Source organism: Trachurus trachurus, assembly GCF_905171665.1.
Source record: "Trachurus trachurus genome assembly, chromosome: 16".
Classification (NCBI taxonomy): Eukaryota; Metazoa; Chordata; class Actinopteri; order Carangiformes; family Carangidae; genus Trachurus; species Trachurus trachurus.
This window is the reverse complement of record NC_139902.1, coordinates 17,633,435-17,653,651: the sequence shown is the minus strand read 5'-3', so window position 1 is coordinate 17,653,651 and position 20,217 is coordinate 17,633,435. Positions and strand designations below refer to the sequence as shown.

Sequence of the window (20,217 nt, the reverse complement as noted above, 5' to 3'; positions counted from 1 at the left end):
AAAAAAACGGGTTTGTCTACGAGTCGTTGATCAATTAAGGCGGGCTTTATCATTTCTGCATGTGGGCGGGTGTTCAATATGATTGGCAAGCCTGTGGACCAATGAGATAACACGCTGAGGCTGTACCCCTTGACGCATTTGGAACTTTCTGCATTTCAACCAATGGGCAGGCACGTCAAATATACGCACAGTTTTTTCCCCCAACATTTCTGTTGTAAATAAACGAATGACAGAGACGTTGGTGTTGGTGCAAATGCTACCAAAATTTTACAATAAATACGGAAACACATAACACGGCTGTAAATCAAGGTAATTATGATTTAATGTTATCCTACAAATACCAAACGGTGTGAATTCATTTAACAACTGCCGTTATCGGTGTCGTCTGAGAAGTCACTGAATGACAAAGCAATGCAAGATTAGCTGCTAATGCTAAGTGCTGACATTGCTAAGCCTACTCAGCTCTTAAAAATATCACTGGCACAAGGTTTCCACATCAGTGTAAGAAACAGCGCTGCCACATAAATAGCTAACTTAATCATTATCTTCCTCTCAGTTGTTTGTTTTAATTAACTAAAGGACGTTAACGGCACTGTTAGCTTAGTAGCATGATGATAAGTCGAGCTGGTATGTAGCATTATAGTGATTAAAATAGTCATTATTCGCGCGACGTAATTTTAGATGTGTAGTTAAGGTCGTATGTGTATTTGTTATTAACGTTTGATAGTATTTTCATTATGCTGTGGTCCTATTACTCCCCAAGCTGCTGTGGCTACGTTGATGTCAGTCCTACCCGCCAGTTTGCTGCCTGCCTCTAGAGTCAGACTGTGGATAGCTACACAGGTAGCTTGTGGCCAATGCCACAGGCTCGACCTGGAGAGAGAAGAAGTGGACTGTCAACCTCAAGAAGAGCTAGCGAGTTGACTTTATTTGGCCTCTGTGGTCCCCACCAGGCTGCTGGACTGAAGAGTAGTGCCTGTGGATTTGCCAAGAGTGAAAGTTGTCATGTCGGAGTTAAATAAAGAGGTGGTGGATCTGGTTTGGGGGAGACCTTCCAGTGGAGGAGTGTCTGCTTCCATCTTCCGTAGATGGACTCAAGGTATGACACTTTGTCTTGTACCTGATTATATGAGGGACAAGTGCTTCTATGTTACACTTTGCATACTAATCAGAAACAGTGGTGCTACACGTATCCAAGTTCTAAATGTGTCTAAAAGAGTAGTACAGGTGATCTCAGTTGCTGGATCTTTCTGTCTAATTGCCTGCACATGGTTGGTTAGCCCTTTCACAGAGTAACTGAGTTATTTCTGCCCCTCAATATGACTAAGGCTGCAATAAACAATACTTTTTAATATTGACTAATCTAATCTAGTTGTTCAGTTACTCTTTTAATTGTTATGTAAATTCCAAAAACCTTATTTCCCACCGATCAAATTGTAGCTTCAAAACCTAAAGGTTTTCATTTTGTAGCATAGAAAATGTACATACGTTTTTCTGTTGTTGTTGTTGTTGTTGTTGTTGTTGTTGTTGTTGTTGTTTTGAATAACTTATTCAAAACAATGATAAACAATAGAGATTCCAATTACATTTCTCCCGCAGTCATCTAATCTGTTAACTGACTAATTGTTGACCATGCATGCTCTTGTGGTTTTGAATGTTTGTAGGTGTTCTGGCCAAAAAAAAATATTATGTGATAATACTGTGGCAAATTTTCAGATGTCTCTGTTGACACATGAGATTTTCTTTTCTCAATCACAGGATTTGTTTTCTGTGAGAATGAGCACACAGCACTGGAGCAGTTTGAAGGCGGGCCATGTGCTGTCATTGCACCTGTCCAGGTAAGGTTTAGTTCAGTTTTCTTACAGTATTCCCAAAACATTGTCCTTACAGACCCACATGCTAGAAAATGCTTAAAATTGTCTTGGGAAGAATGGGACTTTGCACAGAACATTGCACTCATTCAGAAATAGTTCACTTGGGATTTTAAAGTGAGCAAGTTCTATACCTGGTGACTGAGTGGGAATGTGCATGTATGTATAGGCTGGCAGTGATTAACTCATTAAAATGGTTGATTAGGTATTAAGGATACTGTAAAACAATTCAAAATCTGTGAGCGCATACTGTGGACAAACAATACTTGTGTAGCATATTGTGTGTATATTGAGTTTGTGTTTCTTCACAGGCTTTTCTCCTGAAGAATATTCTCTTTAATAGAGAAAGTTCAAACTGGAGGCAGATGTCAGGTAGGTTGTCCACATAGACTTCCACAGGCCATTATTTTTTGTTTTATATTTCCATATGGACTGTTAAATCATATGCATTTAATGTTTATGTCTTTTAGAAGAGGAGCAGAAAACAGCCCTGTGCTCCACACTGAGTGAAATCCTGGAGTCTGCCTGCTCCAGTCCCTCCACAGGGTTCTGCCTGGTGACCTGGGCAAAGGGGCAAGGCCCACATACCAGCACACATACTAACACACAGTCACAATCACAGTCACAAACACAGGACATGCCAGAGCCAGAGAGCAGCCAGCCACCACAGGAGCAGCAGCCCAGTGAGTCTTACGTAATTCGCATTCACATGCAAGATGTGCATTCACAATGACGGTACACAGACATGAATGGTCACTTATTCCCCCGAACGTCACCCTCACAAGAATCGTAGCTTTTAATGACTAACTAATCAACACTGGAATTTTGCTGTGTCATGCTCTGATACTACAGTGTATGTGTGTTTTCTTGTGCCTAGCTGCTTTGGCTGCTGAGGACCTTGGCTTTGAGCGATTTCACAGTGTTCTGCAGTAAGTGACACTTAACATTGTAACCACAGCTAACACCTTCCGTCTTTATCCTCATCACTGTTTCTTCTTCCACACAGTCGTTGGATGTTGACAATAAATAATACTGTGGGTTTCTGCGGGGATTAAGACCCCACAAATCCTGGATTTACAATCGCCAATATGCAGCGATGGAATAGACAACTACATATTTCTTAGAAGATAGTATCAGCATTAGTATTTGATTAATCTAGTCTGTTCGACTTGGCATTCACACTGAATTAGCTATTTCACTCTGCTCACAAGTTGCAGAATCAGCATCTTCACTGATTGCCTAATAAAAAAAAACTACTTCTCACAACCTTACTCACACACATCACACACAAACTAAATGAATGCGAGGCTGGACTTGCCAGAGGAATATTGAAATTTCATCACATTGTAAGTGCACTGGCAGCTGAGACCACAGTCAGCAAAAAGCAGTGCTGACTCACAGTGAAGAAGTGCGTGCTATCTCAGATGGACAATCACACTAGTAAGACTTCCAAGGTGGAGCCAAAGAGAAAAGTAGCTCCAAAGGGACAAGATCAAACTTTTCTTTGTCCTCTGCTGCATTTACTAAGATTTGTAACCTATTGTGAAAGTTATAGTCACCATCCAGGCATAGTACACACAGTTAAATACATCAGTATCATTTGATGTGACCTCAGCACACCCAACATATCTTATGTATTTGAGTGGTTCATTTGTCACCTTGATGTTTATTCTCCTGCAGTAAGCGGACTGTAATGTCAGTGGCTGATCTCAGAGAGGAAGTGCTGTCTCTCTACCACACCTGGAGGGGGTGCTGTGGAGTTTTGCTTTTCCTCTACTCAGTCATCCTAACAAAGGTAACTTAAATATATGATATAATGGAATGAAATGGATTATGGGTAATTATAATAATAATGATATTGGTGATACTGCCATATTGAAGACTTAGCTTTAAAAAAAAACATTTTTTCTCTTGAGGGCATTTAATCCTTGTGTTTTTAGCATGTTAAGTAATTTTCCCCATCTGTCACATCCATGTACAAATACACAGAATTAATTCCTGACTCCTCTGGTCATTTCTTTGCAGGGTATAGAAAATATTCGAAATGAGATCCAGGACACGATGGAGCCTCTCATTGACCCTGTGCATGGTCACGGCAGGTATACAAACACCTGTCCTCACCAAATGTCCACATCAGTCAGGCTGTTATAGCAAAGTTATTGCATTATGCAAGCTCATTATTTTGCTTGATGTGTCTGTTCTTATCTTTTGCAGTCAGAGTCTGGTTAACCTCTTTGTAACTGGTCACGCTGTCTCTAATGTCTGGGATGGAGACAGGGAGTGCTCTGGCATGAGTAAGTCTTCCATTTACTGCATACACACACACACACACACACACACACACACACACACACACACACACACACACATAAATGTCAGATTCTCACAACAGGCACGCACATCACACTTACAGAGCTCAGTTTTATAGCCCCAGATTTAACCCATATCCATCAGATGGCAATAATTCCTACACATAACCCACAGCATTGCATAAAAAGCACAAATTAATACCAGTTTGACATAAATTAACAAATGCCTCATTTTCTCTTTCTCTCTCTCTCTCTCTCTCTCTTGTAGAACTACATGGCATACATAAACAGGCATCAGTTGGCTTCCTCACACTTATGGAATCCCTACGCTACTGCAAGGTACAGACACCTTTACGCTTTGAGGACATAATGCAATAAAAACAACAAATCATCCAATGTTCGGACTAACTCTGAGTTGTATAAGAGAGCATATAAAAGAAATCAAATAAAAACACGAAAGTTCAAGAGTCACATACTCTGAGATGTGGGACGTTTTCAATACATGAAACACAAACCGCAGTAAGAGCTCCCATGTGAAAATATGTGTTTGTAAGGAACAGTCCCGTCCAGCTTGCTGTAAACACCCCACTCGCTCTACAGTTCTATTTTCTGGCACACATGTAGCAGAAACGCACAAAAAATGACCACAAAAGCGATTTGAAAACACATGTGACACACATTGTCGTCATCTTGCAAAACAGGAATCTTGGCTGTTTGTTTATCATTGCTGTTTATTTATCATTGCCAATACAAGCAAGCCCAGAAAAGCTGGAGCTGAGGCATGTACTGTACTCTCCAAAAGCGAAGTAGGCAGCTATAATGTTAATAGCAGATAGGTGGTTGCCAAAGTAACTAGAGAGCTGTTAATAGTGATTTAAGAGACCGACTCTTATCAAGTAAAGACAAGTCTGCAGTGTGTCAAAATGTATGCTGTTCATGTAACATGTGCTGTTTTGTTTATTGTTCCTGTATGGAAAGGAAATTAAAGCTGGATATAATGCCAAAGTCCAGCAGCGCATAACTACTAAACAGTCCAAGTGGAAATTTGTTGAATTCATTCCTATACATTTCCTTACACACTAGTATTTGTTGAGGGTCCAGCAAAGTAACATGCTGTTTTTAGGCTCTGACATGTTATGTCTGTTCGAATATTAATACCTTTCATGAAAAAGGCTTGTTACAGTGTTCAGCAGTCAGTGATTCATGATGAAAATTGCTCAAAATAGCCATGGGTTTGATGTGCATTCCTTTTCTGTGTGCGTGTGTATGTGTGTTTCAGGTCGGGGCATTCCTCAAGTCTCCAAAGTTCCCTATTTGGATCCTTGGCAGTGAAACTCATCTCTCTGTGTTTTTCACCAAGGCAAGTTCGATACATTTATCCATAAGCGAGCAAACGCGTATTTCACACACAGACACACAGAAAGTAATATAAGCCAGTCTTCTCAGCAGGTTAGAAAAACCAAAATATGGAATGTGCTTAACGGATTTAATATAGTGCAGATCAGATATCAATGTGGGGGAAAAAAGAGAGGCAGAAAGGGAGGGGAGGAAAATGAGTGCAGGAGATAGTCATATATGGCCTGTGCTGTTTCTTGGCTATTACACCTATCCAGCATTAAGAAGAAGAAAAAGTTCTGTTTCCACACAAACACACACACACACACACAGTCATCTAGATGTGCTCTTCTCTCTCTCACACACACATGAGCACGGCATTTTTGTCCCTCAACCATCTGTGATCTGCTAAACAATGTGTTGTTCATAATGTATGGCCATGACGTAAACTGCTGAATTGCGACTCCATTTGCAGAGCAGCTCTGTCTATCTTCACTTTCGGGTTTCTTCCAACGGAATTAATCACACATTTTTCTGTCCTGGCACTCGTTCATAAGAACATGTTTTGTTGTGCAAAATAGTCCCAGACCCTCAGGACTTGTTAACATTGAACAAAATCCCGATCTCATCATCTTATATTAAAGAGACAAGTATGGTCTCAGTGCAGGTAGGTAGGTCTGTTGCATTCTGGAGCGTGGTATTTAAAAAAGGAAAGTACAACATTAGGGTAGGGTTCTTTTCTTGTTCAAAGGCACTGGAGTGCAGGGAAAAAAAACTTGAAACAGGTTCATGTGGTGAAAATTCTTGGGAATTCTTGGAAAAGGGTCACGACCTCCTGCTCCTCCAGCAGAAACAACTCAGATGTACACCTCTACATATACATACATACATACATGCTCCGAACTGTGCAACAAGATACAATGCTCAACCAAATTAAGGTCAACCCTGAGAGAAACTTTGGCTCATTGAGTAGAAGCATGTTAGAAGTATGAATCATTGTGTGTGTGTGTGTGTGTGTATGTGTGTGTGCATTACCCTCCTAGCACTGAAACAAACATGTTTATCATCTCTGTTAATGAACATGTAATACAATACATTGCTGTAGCTTGTCTATTAAGCTGGCACGTTCACTTGTAGCAAATTGATTCTCCCTGCTGTTGTGAAAATGGCATCAGAGAGGCAGAAAAATCCCAGAGAGTCATCTCCATCATAAAGCCACGCCCTTAATATACCATTGATTAAAAGCTCACTTACATGCGTAAACCTGGAGCCTGCTCGGCCAGTGGATCATATGTTGGCTCGGTGATGACCCAAAGTCGTCATGCATGCACTGATGACTTACCGATTGCTACAACTCCCCCGGCACTAGTGACATGTTCACATATACACACTCGTACACACAAATTCCAGAGCACAGGGAACTTAATCCTGATTAGCATTAGTGGTGTGTGTGTGTGTGTGTGTGTGTGTGTGTGTGTGTGTGTGTGTGTGTGTGTGTGTGTGTGTGTGTGTGTGTGTGTGTGTGTGTGTGTGTGTGTGTGTGTGTGTGTGTGTGTGTGTGTGTGTGTGTGTGTGTGTGTGTGTGTGTGTGTGTGTGTGTGTGTGTGTGTGTGTGTGTGTGTGTGTGTGTGTGTGTGTGTGTGTGTGTGTGTGTGTGTGTGTGTGTGTGTGTGTGTGTGTGTGTGTGTGTGTGTGTGTAACTTCAGGTGGATGGCTTCCTGTAGGGAACGTGATTCCAGAGTTCCCATCTGGATCCATTTGTCCCGTTGGAGACTGTGAACACACTCTAACACACAGGCGTGCATACATACTGACTTACATGGCCGACGCTATACTATGCCGGCTGTACAACTTGACCAAGATGGGAATGGGGGGGGGGGCAAGGGCACTCTTCTCATAGATCTCACTGAGTGTGGCCTTGTCCTCTGTGAAAGGGAATCTATGTTTAGAGCTAATTTGAAGCACGCTGAGGTTTCCCAGGTTTCATGATACAGAAATACACGCTACCTGGTTATGTAGCTTTTAGCTTCGATATAGAACCATCAGCTCCACAAAAGCAGAACACCTGATCCCTCCCTCTGATGTGTCAGCGGCACCTTCTGTCTGCCTTTGGAGACGGGTGTGTATTCCCTTGAGTTGTTGTCAGTGTGTGACTGTGGCTTTCAGACCATCAGCTTAATAGCATTAGTGTTTTTTTTCAATCTAATCTACCTACACAAAGGCCATTTCACCATCTCTGATCCCTGCCCACAACACCCCCCACACACACTGCCCTCTGTTGTATTAATGTGTGTGTGTGTGTGCATACGAGAAAGAGAGTGTGTATAATGGCATGTAATGGGATCTGTTTTTGGACAAGAGTTTCTGAGACGCCAGAGGAAAGAGAGAGAAAGGAAGACAGAAAGACAGAGAGAGATGAGAGGAGAGACAGGTGATGGATGAGACATATCATGCATTTTGTCTAAAACGTCACGCACTTGTCTTTGAAGTAACTATCCACTCCAATGTACAGTGGGTAAGTTGCCCAAGAAAAGGATTCCCCAGCACACCTCAGCCAAGCTCTTCAGATTATTGGTCCCTCATGGGAAGCAAGAGGGAAACAAGGGAAGTAGAAAGGAAGGATGCACTTTAAAGAGTGGGGCAATGGTCACTCAGGAAAGCAGGTCGGGGGGGTGGGGGGGGGGGGGGGGGGGGGTTGATCCTCTTGTGACATTTCTCATCACTCTTGACTCTCTTCTCTCTTAGTGATGAGGTTCGCAGGCTGTTTCTCTTCTTCTCCGGGGATTTACATGTGTGTTTCTGTGTGCGTATGTGTACAGTAGTTGTGTTCTGGGTCAGTGATTTACTAGGAAGGAGAGCAGCCGCTGTGGCGCTCTGTGTCCCATAAGACTCTGGCTTCTGTCTGACTCTGCACACAGAATATCCTTAGAGGAACTGATAAAGAGCAGGAGCTTGAAGCAACGTTGTACAGACACAGTTAATGTAGGTTAGTTTAATTCCAATGAGGCTTTGTTGACATACCCACGTTAGATTTAGAGTGTGGCTGAAATAATTATCCCACAGTCCTAACCAGTCTATTTGATTTGCTCAGGTGTCAGAGCTAGTAAGAAGTGTAGAGTAATATGCCACAGCTACTGCATGTGATCCCCTAGTGGCTCAGTAATGAATGGTAATCATATCAACGTAAAATGACAATGCTGAGCTGGTAGATAATACTGAATTATGCCCCCGATCCCCTGAATACAAAGAATGAATATTAAAAGAAAGAAAGAAAGCTGAACGCCCTCTGTTGAGCAGGATTAGTTTCTGGTCGTAGTGTGATCAGAGGGTGCGGGCCACACATAAACAAAACGAAACAAAGCAGTGTACATTAACGGTCATTAATAATCTGTGACATGTCAGACCAAAGGCCATTGTAGCTGGATGAAAGGCTCTCTGTGTCAGTGTGTGTGTGCTGCGCTGTTCTTCCTTTTCCCCTGTGTGTTGGTCTCCGTTATAGGAGCCATCATTACACAGCGTTGGTATCCTCTGGTGTCTCCTCACTTTTCTGGTGAGACACAGTCTTTCTCATCCAAGACAGCTCCATAAATCACTGCTTTGTCCTGCCTGTCACACCTAAAACACAGACTCACAGACGTTAACATACAATTGATACCGCACGCACTCCTCATGTAGCAAGGGAGAGGATTTCCATTGCATTGCTGCCTGTACTCGGACAAAGGCTAGTTAAGGTGAACAACACAAAGACACATACAAGCGCACTCACTGGCTGTCTCCTCACCTTCCTCCTCAGCCTGTCATGTAGTGAGGCTGTCGAAGCAAACTAGGAACAAGGCAGGAGACACTGTCCGAGACCTCTGCTTTGTTGTCCTGAAACCGATCCCTTCAGATGCACTCTGTGGCCACTCAGAGCCTCTCAGCACACACAATGGCTCTTTGGGTAGACCAAAAGCAAAGAAAAAGTAACTCTAGTCTACTATGCCTTCCTGTCTTTCCTCCAAGTAGCATGTGGAGATAAAGAACGAAAAGGAGAAGGAAGAATGGAAAGAAAAAGTCAAGGGTGGGAGGGAAGGAAATACTCCAAAACTGTAGTACCTGCTTTAAGTAGGTACTTAAAGCAGGAAATAGTAGGTATAAAGGGGTAAATATGGGCAAAGGAGACGTAGTAAGAGAGGAAAAAGGCCTACAGGGGATGATTTGTCTACCTGAAGAGAGACACTCAAGTCTAGTAAAAGACAAAAGAGCTGATGGAGAGTTGAAGGTTTATGCTGTGGTCACTAATCCTCCATACCAAGTTATGCAAAAGGTTAAGAGGTCAGTCGAAAAACAGCTAAGTTTGGTGCCTTACAGTATGTAGGAGGGTGTGAGGCAGGAAATCTGATCTAAAGATTAGAAATGTATATAATTCCTTACATATCTTGTGTTGTGGGACAAATTACTATTATGTAACTCAGAGGACACATACACATTCATCTGAAGTAAAGCCCTTCGGTCATTGCTTTGCTCGGAGCAACTGTCCCGCGTTACTTTGTGTATTTAAGTCCTTGGAGTGGTGTGCGAGTGTTGTTGTTTCTTTGTTCCTTTGTAGGGTAGCTTGTTGTTTCTTTGTTAAGGAGGTCCACGGTTTGGGCAGGAAAAAAGTCATACTGCGGACTGTGTGTGTGTGTGTGTGTCATTGTACTATGTATCTACATGAGTATGAATGTTTACACTAAAGAGAATAGTATGCACTACTCCAGGACACATACTGTAACAGCAGCGGACAGGCCTAATAATTGCACAAATATTCTCTCTCTTTTCTAGACACACACACATGTGGGTGTGAGTGCAAAGAAACGCTGAGACACACACTTCCATACACCTTCCCTGTGGACTGTGTTAGCTCCATGACATGTTTTCCAACACAGCAGCATCTTCCTCAGGCCTCTAATAAAACAGAGATCAAAGACAAGCAAGCAGACCTGTCATCACACATGCAGACACACACACACGCACACACACACACACACACACAGTCACCTCATTTCTGGTGCCATTATGTAGGTTTGTGTGTATGATCCTATGCTCATGTGAGTCATTGTCTTTCCTATTCTTTGCTTTTCGCCCATTAGCCGTATCGACATGTATAGACTAGTCATATAAGTATGTTTTGTTTTGTCGGAGTATGTCCACACACTAGTGTTTGCCAAGTGTTGACATCCTGTAACTATAGCAGCACTATGTGATTTACACCAAATGTGTCCATCCTGGTCTGAAAGATAATAAACTGTGACGGGGGGCTTTTTTTTTTTCACAAGGCTCATTGGACTTTTCATCACTTTCAGAGAAGACACATTTCCAGGTTCAAGCAAAAGGCAAAGTTGCAGTTTATCAGAACGGTTCATGTTTTGAGATGCATACTTCACCGTTAATCCCAGATTTAATGAATTAGTTTGCCGACACATCGTCAACAGCTAAGGAACTTTTTCAGCACTTTATTCCTGTGGGATCGGTAAAATGACCCTCGTCCATCCTCATAAGTGAAACATATTAGACACATCTACTCCATGACAAATGACCCGTCAGATTTATGGAGCCTGTAATGTTAACACATCAGGACTCTGCTATACAGTGTGCGAGCGCGTATTCGCCAGTCTGTAACACTTTTTCTTTTTCTTTTTTTTTTGCATCTGAAGAGCCGGCAGCTGGGAGTCATCTCCCTCTCGATGTGTCCCCCTGAACCCCTCTCTCCATGAGTAAGCCCTCAGTACAGTAATAAGTGGACCGTGAAACCCAAGCAGCCTGCGTGGATCTTAGGCTCAAGCTTTAATAAAGGCCAGCTAAAGGAGATGAGCAAGGTTCATTTGCTCTCCGAAAACATGCCGTGTTTGTCCAGCGTTTCGTTGTCATAAATACAATCCCTCCCTCACTCATGTGGAGGAACAGTGAGAACCCTCTGACTCTTGCCTGCACACTGTGTGTGTAGAAGGAGAGAGACGCCTAAAGCTGAAAAGCCGTTTTATGAAGTATCTCATTTCATTCCCTCTTTAATAAATATCCCTTCTATCTCCCTAACACTTCAATAATTATTCATTCTCAAGACTAGGACCTTCACCTTTGCACTTTTGCTCGTTAATCAGTTTATCAGGAACTGATTGTTGGTCAGCTGTTAAATATACAAACAGTAAGTTTGAAAATATTGGACAATGCTTAGAAATATAAACTTCGAGAGGAAGAAGAAGTTTCTATCCCAAGAGATCTGTTAAGGGCGTTTGATTTAAAACTGTTACGGCTTCACTATGCTTAAAACAGACTTGGTGTTCAGTGTTTGATCTGAAGGCAAAAAATGTTGCCCCTCCCTCCTCCCTGGCTACATCACTCTGCTGCATGATACTGGTCCAAGATCTTAGTCAAGAATTAGTAACCAAGAGGGCTTCAAAGAGAGAAGGAGAGAGTCATTCAAACCCAGCTTGCTTTCTCACATGTGCACACACGTCATACCTCTACATGAAATTGTCATAATGCAAACCTCCCAGTTCCCATGTTGGACAATGGCGAATGGAGGGGGGGGGGTCGTATATGCTGTTTAATCATATGACAAGCATTTTGTGGGAAGAATGCTAAGTTCCTTGGTTTAGTTTGGCCAGTCACAAAAAGCATGCCCCCCCCCTTGATGCACATGCACGCCACCGCTTCCCTTGCCAACACTGCTCTCTCTGAATTTCACCAACAAACAAACACTGTAGATCTTGTCATAAATCACAGGCTGTATTTGTAAGACTCGATTTCCTGATTGAGTGTTTGGAGTGAAAACAAGCCATCTAACTTTATCAGCAGATCAGTTAATAACCCAATGGACTCTGGCAATTGCGCTGGCCCCTTAGATTACCCCCAGTCACACACACACACACACACACACACACTCACATACACACACATACAGTACATGCAAGATGTACATTAGCGGTGCATCATAAACAATGGGCGGTGCTGTATGGTGGCTACAGTTTGTTATACATTATACATACATTATACATACATACATTTTACATTAGTCCTGACTCCTGCTTAAGCCTTGACAAGAACTTTTAAAATCTGTTAGATATTGATCAAGGTAGATCTTGATGATTGTCTCTACGCTGCACTCAGCTTTTACTTTAACTGAAGTTGTTTCTCCCAAAATGTGGTCTAGCATCTCCTCTCTTTCCATCTCCATCTCCTCACATGGGTCACAAACCTCTATGTGGTCGCTTTCATGTCAGAACTCTTCATGTTGTCATGCACAAGCTCTCACAGTTTGATTTCTTCCTATCTGTCTGTTTGTCCTTCCTGGCTGTCTCTCTGTAGGAGATGTCCCTGGTAGGTCCAGAGTCTCCATCAGAACAGGCAAGGAGGGTCTTCCAGTCATTTGATCCTGAAGGTAATGAACATGTTTGTATCATACGTACTGTACAGATGATGAATGAATGAATGAATTAATTTATTTATTTCGAACATGAAATAAAATTTAAAAACAGACAACAACAAAAAAAATACAGACGATAAAGCAGTGTCCAAAAAGGAGTATGTAGAAGTCATCATATTACTAATGGTTCACGTCTGCCCTTCACCCCCCGCTCGCTTTATTTTATAGATCATTATATTTTATTTACCAAGTACTCTGGCTATATCAAAATACTTTAATTAATCCAAACAATCCCTTTAACTGCAGTCTGTTTCCTCCGTCCGTCCTGGTTGAGCAGATGCTTTCATAACCGTCTCCAGTTCCGTCCTCCTTTCTTCTTGTCTCGGTTATTTTCTTCTTCAGTGTCTGTTTCGCTCCTCTCCACTGTTGTTGTTTAGGTTGGTGAGATCAGCCCCTCCAACAGCTGAGTCAACCATCCCGCTCCTTCCCTCCCTTCCTTCTTTTCCTAAACCTCTTTTCTTGTCACTTCCAGGTGACTGGGGTAAAAGGCGAGGGGAAGGACACAGAGCCACACACTGACAGTAGAGAGGCTTAGAGTGGACAGTTTGTCATGTCAGAAAAAATGCCAGTGGGATGTCTGCAGTGTTCATTTATGTAGCATCAAGATTACAGTGTTGGGTAACTGCGCAGTTCATGTACACTCGGAGACGAGAATGAGCATTGACATAAAATATTTAGTTATTGTTGTAACATCTGTTACTGTGTATCGAGTTTCTTCTGCCGTGGAGACGAGAGACGTGACGGACAGATGCAGAGATGTTAGGAGTCACACAATTAGAGCTGTCCATGTTGCAAGCGCCTTCAGCCAAGGACCTGACTAAATCTGCAGTCGTAACACATGTTTGTGTTTGTGTTTTAAATGTGAAATGAAGTGTGCTGCTGCTGCACTCTGTCTCCATAAACAGAATTATACAATGTGTAGGATCAGACATCTTATTTTTCTGCTGTGCCGTTATGCAATGTTATAGTGACTTTCCAGCTCTATGCACTTCAACAAGAAGTCGAATCTAATCTTTCTTCCCACTTGTTCTTCATCTCTCACTCACACGTTGCATGTTCTCAGATCTACATCAGCCCAAACCGTACAGTCTTTTCTTACACACACACATATTGCACAAAGACACAATTCACAAAGTGTAGCGTATACACCACCACATAGCCGGCAGTGCAATAGAGTGCTGCGCAAAAAGGCTCATAAATCTGTTCATGTCACATGTGGCGTCGGCACAGCCACTTGTGTTGTAGAAAAAAGGCGCCAGGCGCATTCACACACTACAGTGACTCACTAGACATACACTCAGAAACCCATCGTCTCAGCATGTTCTTTAATAACAAACGGAGTTTGTCGCTGTCCCTGAGTAGAGCGCATGCGTCCTCTCGGTTCGGCTGTCACACTTCCAGTTCTCATGGAGACAGGATAACATTCAGCGAGATTGAAAAAACGAGATTGAGTTGCTCGAGAGCGTTGGACAAGCGGAGCGAGCGTCAGTTAATCTTCTTCACAGCACACTCGGGGTTTATGTATGTATCTAAACAACAGGCCACACACACTCACATGCTGTAACTGCCTGGACACACACACACACACAAACAGTCTGTTGGGCAAGAACACATGTTAGTGTTTAAAGCATCTCCTCTCAGGTAAAGCAATCATCATCACGGCCGTGGAATGTAGGTCAGAGAGAAAGGACAGGGTGTGTGTGTGTGTCTCTGTGTGTCCGGTTTTGTTTTGGCTGTTTTATGTTTTTAGTTGTGTCAGATGAGTTCATTCCTCAGGGGCTGTGATGTAAATAGTGCTCGAACCTATGAAACGTGTATTTAATGTTTTGTCCAAGGTCAGACAGTGCCTCATTGTCTTTCTCTTCTCTTCTCTTCTCTTCTCTTCTCTTCTCTTCTCTTCTCTTCTCTTCTCTTCTCTCTCTCTCTCTCTCTCTCTCTCTCTCTCTCTCTCTCTCTCTCTCTCTCTCTCTCTCTCTCTCTCTCTCTCTCTCTCTCTGTCTCTGCAGATAATGGCTTCATCCCAGAGTCTCTGCTGGAGGACGTGATGAAAGCCCTTGACCTTGTCTCAGAGCCTGAGTAGTAAGTGCTTGCATGTTCAAGGCTTTATGTTTGTGTGTGTGTGTGTGTCTGTGTGTGTATTTATGTGTGTGTGGCACCTGTAGAGCGTCTAAAGTTCTAACTCTTAAGTCACGGCCAGGCCAGGTCAGCAGACGTATGCTCATGTTTCACTACCAAGCTACTATAAAGTAAGACCAGAGAGAGCCCACTATAAAGGCTCAGGGAGAAAGAAAGAAATAAAGAAACAGAAACAGAGGCTTAGAGGGAGATCATTAACGACAGGAAGAAAGACTGAGAGAGGGAGGAAACGCTTTAAAGTGCCGCTTCAAACAGAGGCACGTTCTCATCTGAGGAACAGTAAGTCCTAACGCTGCAGCTGTGGGCCTAGCCAAGTCACTGGACCACTGATCTGCTCTGCAGACCCCCAGATGGCTGATACATCACAACACAACACAGTAAACTGGGGAGACTCCCAATGCAAAAAGTCTCTTTCCTTACCACACAACCTAAGAGTTATTGCAGGGATTCCTCCATGTGAAAAAAACACAGCGTAGGCTTGAAAAAAAATGATTAACATGAGTATCTGGAAGCACTAAAGTACAGATTTTCATCACTCATGGAAGATGAGTGCAAACTGTTTGCAAGTTGCCTGTGACTTAGTATTTCTACATATTGTATGACCTATGTCAGTAAGCTGCTACTATTTGTGGTAAACCAATTTTGTGGACACTGGTTGTTCCCAGCAGAAGTCAGGACACAGCTCCAAGGAGTCACTGTCTCCCTATTATTTGTTGTGTAATGTTTGTGGCAGAATTATCCATTCACAAACACTTCCCTTTGGATTGTAATCATGTACTGAAACTTTGGACATTTTTGTCAGCCATGAATCATTACCGTCTCCTAATATGGAATTTAAATAAGCAGGATAATGGCATTGAATACATGAGTTAGGCATTAGTGAAGGTGTTTTCTTATTCTCATGCATTACTCACCCATTTACTGTCTTTAATGTAAATTGGGAGTCCAGTCCACTCTTTTTCATTTTCAAAAGATATTCACAGATGGAAAACGACCCATTCAGACAATTCAACCCAATGAGAATGAATGAAAAATATTTAACGTTCAGTATGTAACCTGCTGCTATAGAGTTTGTCAGGCAAGACACTAAAAGACAGCTGGTTGATGTTGTGACAAACCGTATTATCATGGGAGCTGCCTTCACCACTGTTTGTACCGGTTAGGATTACTTCAATGTCAGTTGCTCAAGAGGTTTTTAACAGGAGCCAAATTATCTGCAGAACAAACAGGTTATGTCATTATCATACCTAGGTGTGATCATTTCAGACATTTCAAAGTTAAAGTTGTTTCCTCGATTCACATCCAGCTAATCAATTTTGTGCGTATATAATTGTTGAAAAAAGACAGTAAAGTTACCAATGACGGATATACAACATCATATGACTGCATTATAACTCAAACACGGACAGCCGATTGGACACAAGAAATAACTGTGAAATCTTCAATGCAGTCATATGCACCATCATCTCATATTCAGCCCTTTTTTTAAATGACATCATACGCAGTCAAGCAGCGGATACAGAACACACCCACCACAAACAACCAACTCCCCAGGTCCCATTAACACACAGTCACTTGTTCACAGTAGTGAGATCTTATTGATCCCCTGCGGAGATTTTCTCATCTTCTCAATCTCCTACATAGGGAGCAGAAATAACAACGCCTCCTCAGTGACCACCAGCGCCATTCAACTGCACATAAGACTTGTAAAAATCAATAGTTGAGTTCACAATCATTGCCTTGGCTCTGTGTGTCTGGGTATAACCCCTGCTTCTCTCCTCGCTGCCTTAAAAGGGCAATCTGACTGGATTTTTTTATATCACGGGGAATAATAATAACACTGATCTAACAAGTAGGAATGTCTGGACAGAGGTATATTTAGTTGCAATGTGGTATTCATGAAAATATGCACACACTCACCAAAATCAGCAACATTGCCTCACACTCTGATAAGAGAATCGTAAATTTGTCTCCCTTTTTTTTTATACGTGGGACATGACAGGCTGCTGTTTTGCGTCCCCTGCTTTTTTCAGGTGCATGTTCCTTTTGTCAGTTGTCTCTCTGGGTTTCTGCATCTGTTTTCCTCTGCTCACTTTTTATTTCCTTCCTCTCCTATCTACCTCTGTTTCTATCATCTGTGTCTCTCAGTGTCAGTCTGGTGAAGAGCAAGCTGGATCCAGAGACTTTGGGCATTATACTTCTGGGCCCGTTCCTGTTGGAGTTCTTCCCCGATCAGGTGTGTGTGTGTGTGCACGCGTACAAATGACAAATACCTTCCACTGGTCATATAATCCATATCACAGTTAAAACATGTGGAGAAAGAAACATGTATGCACACATGTGGGTGACACTAATGTCTATTTCCAGAACACACTCTATGTGGAGTGCTGTTTTAGCAAATCAAAGGTTTTTATGCCAAAAACATTCCTGTGGTGTCTCATGTGAAATCAATGCGTGTGTTCGACCTCATATGACGCTACTCGCTGAGAAGTTTAGAAAGGACTATAAGACGCCTTTATGAGGCAGAGCAAGTGAGGAGGACAGGGAGGGAGGGAGGGAGGGAGGGAGAGATAGAGGGGAACTGTGTTAAAGTGATCAGGGCTTAAGGGACTCACCAGAGGAATGGCCTCAAGCCACAAAGAAATTATACTACCATTAGCCAACTGGACACACACTCAGACACACGTGGGATTGGAGCGAGGGTTAGAGTTTCATATATAGGCATATAAACACAAGAAGATGGACACGCTCTCAGACAACACACCCTATTAGCGTTCTGCACCTTCAAGCCAAAGTCATGAGCAGTGTTTTGGCTCAGTGTCGTTGTTTAGACATTTTTGTAGTGTCGGGTGGTTTGTGGTAATTGAAGTTGAGCTTTGCTTCCATACACCAACACGTACGCATTTTAAATTTTAACATGTGGGATATCACATAAAGCTTTTGTTGCAGCCAGAGATGTGTCGGCTTGACCTTTCAGTTCAAAAATGTTCTGCCTCTGTGGGTCTTTTTTTTTTTTTTTACCTCCATCTCAGTGGGAACAGTTTTCCCAAAGATTCTCTGACAACATTGCATGTTTTTCACTCTGCTCCCCGTCTGTGTTTCAGGATTCAGGAATCCCAGACTCATTTCCCGTCTACCACTACAATGGACTCAAACAGTCCAACCACAACGAGAGGGTAAGACACTCTTTTTATGTTCAGGTACTTAATAGTGGCCGATGGTAGTGATTCCTTTTTATATTCCCTTACTATTTTACAATTACTTCTCCTCTTTTCCTGTCATCATTCACACACATACACACACACAGTTTGAGGCAGTGGGCCACTCCAGAATAAACAGTAGCTATTGCGAGGCTAATAGCCTGTCCATCCATCCAAAACCCCTAGCTTAGCCTCCTGTTTCCCCAGCACAGAGGCCACTGTCAGCAGCCTACCGGTGATAAATGGTCAAACACAGGTCTATTAAGCAGGCTTAGTTTGATGGATGGTTGTCAGTGGATGTAGCTGGTGGCGACGCACAAACCTGGTACTCAGGAATATCACTTTCATCATCCTTCAACTTTGTCTGGTCTGTAAAACAGCTTTTTTTCCATCCTGCTACCTGAAAATATAGGAATGGCACCACACGTTTGCCTACACAAAAGCGCACGCCTACGCACGCACACACACACACACACACACACACACACACACATGCATATGGCAGCAAGGCGCCTATAAGATTGTGATGGCATTTCCATTCCCATAGCTCCAAATGGGAATAGCAGACCTGCTGACAGCAGCCTCCTGCAGCTGGTAGATGTGTATGTGTGCATTTTTTGTGAGCGCCGGTTGCATACGTGCCTCCATCTCTCTGTATTTCACCCCTGACGCTTTCAGAGGAAGTGGCTTTAAAAAAAGGCTGATAGAGTTGGATTCTGTCAAACCTGAGAAAAGTGTTGAAATTTGTTGTGTGGTAACCGTATGTGTGTGTTTTGTTTTTTTTGTAGGTGGAGTATGTGGAAGGAACAGCTCTGGTGCTAGGTTTTGAGGACCCCATGGTTCGAACGGACGACACTCCAGTCAAGCGCTGCCTACAGACCAAGTGGCCCTACATCGAGCTGCTGTGGACCACCGACCGCTCCCCGTCCCTGAACTAGCGTTGACACAGTCTTGGGTGTGCCTGTGTATGTGGAAAGACCACTACTGTTCCGCACACACACGCACACCCACCCCTACTCCTGCTGCCCCGTTCTCCACGCTGACCCCGACAGGTCAGCACGTTACAAAGACTGAGACACATACACACACACAAAACGCAGACAAACGAGAAAAACACAAATGCACACAGACATGAGACGGAGACAAACACTTTGATGAACGGAACAATACACCCCGCCCCCCCTTCCTCGAGATCCATTCTTCCATTCTCACTTACATTCCACACAGATGTAAACTCACCTTTACAGTTCATGCTGTTGTCTGTTCACCATGGCTTGTAATATGACACGCAGGATGTTTATGATGTGATTATTTAAAACAAAAAAAAACGGAATGACTGTTTATTTTTACAGCTCTGCTCTGTGCCGACACCTCCGCTACAGTTTAGCAGTAGACAGCTAGACACTGTTTAGAGAACAGGCTGGTTCGGTTCGGCGACTGCAGCGCGTCATCTAACCACACGCCGAACCACATGTACAGCCAGTCGACTGTGAAGCACTACTGTTAATCCAGCTACAGGACTGTTTGAGGGAAAAACCTACCAAAGCCTTCCACATATGAGAACACGTACACACACGCACAAACACAGACACATACACACACACATACACACACAGTCACGCCTACTGATAAGCGTTTACAGCGTAAAGGGACCAACCTAGACGCAGAGAACTGGAGATATGAGCAGGATGTTTCTTCAGTGTTTTCACCAAGATGAAGCTGGTTTAGGTGCTCTGTGTGTGTGCTTCATGCACCACTCTGGTGTGTTGGCCAAGTGCTAATGTATTTATTATCGCACTCAAAGGTTCTGGAATAAACACTTTTTTTTTGTTCAAACATGGTGTGGTTTAGTTGCTTTGAAACCGTAGACATCTTCCTCTGTCTCTGTGCGTCTTTTTCTAATAAATATCATGTCCTGACCC

The 20,217-nt window shown here is 42.9% G+C and overlaps 1 protein-coding gene across 1 annotated transcript; it reads left to right on the top strand.

The window, feature by feature from the left end:
• The first annotated feature begins 190 nt into the window (after positions 1 to 190).
• Positions 191 to 20,046, top strand: mindy3 (MINDY lysine 48 deubiquitinase 3). The gene is made up of 16 exons (XM_083989580.1): positions 191 to 309; positions 764 to 1,099; positions 1,759 to 1,838; positions 2,183 to 2,243; positions 2,342 to 2,554; positions 2,749 to 2,800; positions 3,552 to 3,666; positions 3,897 to 3,970; positions 4,086 to 4,165; positions 4,449 to 4,519; positions 5,460 to 5,540; positions 12,842 to 12,914; positions 14,966 to 15,038; positions 17,244 to 17,331; positions 18,200 to 18,271; positions 19,084 to 20,046. Exons 2-16 carry the CDS (start codon positions 1,006 to 1,008, stop codon positions 19,231 to 19,233), a joined length of 1,377 nt encoding a protein of 458 aa, XP_083845706.1. The 5' UTR covers positions 191 to 309; positions 764 to 1,005; the 3' UTR covers positions 19,234 to 20,046.
• The last annotated feature ends 171 nt before the right edge of the window (positions 20,047 to 20,217 follow it).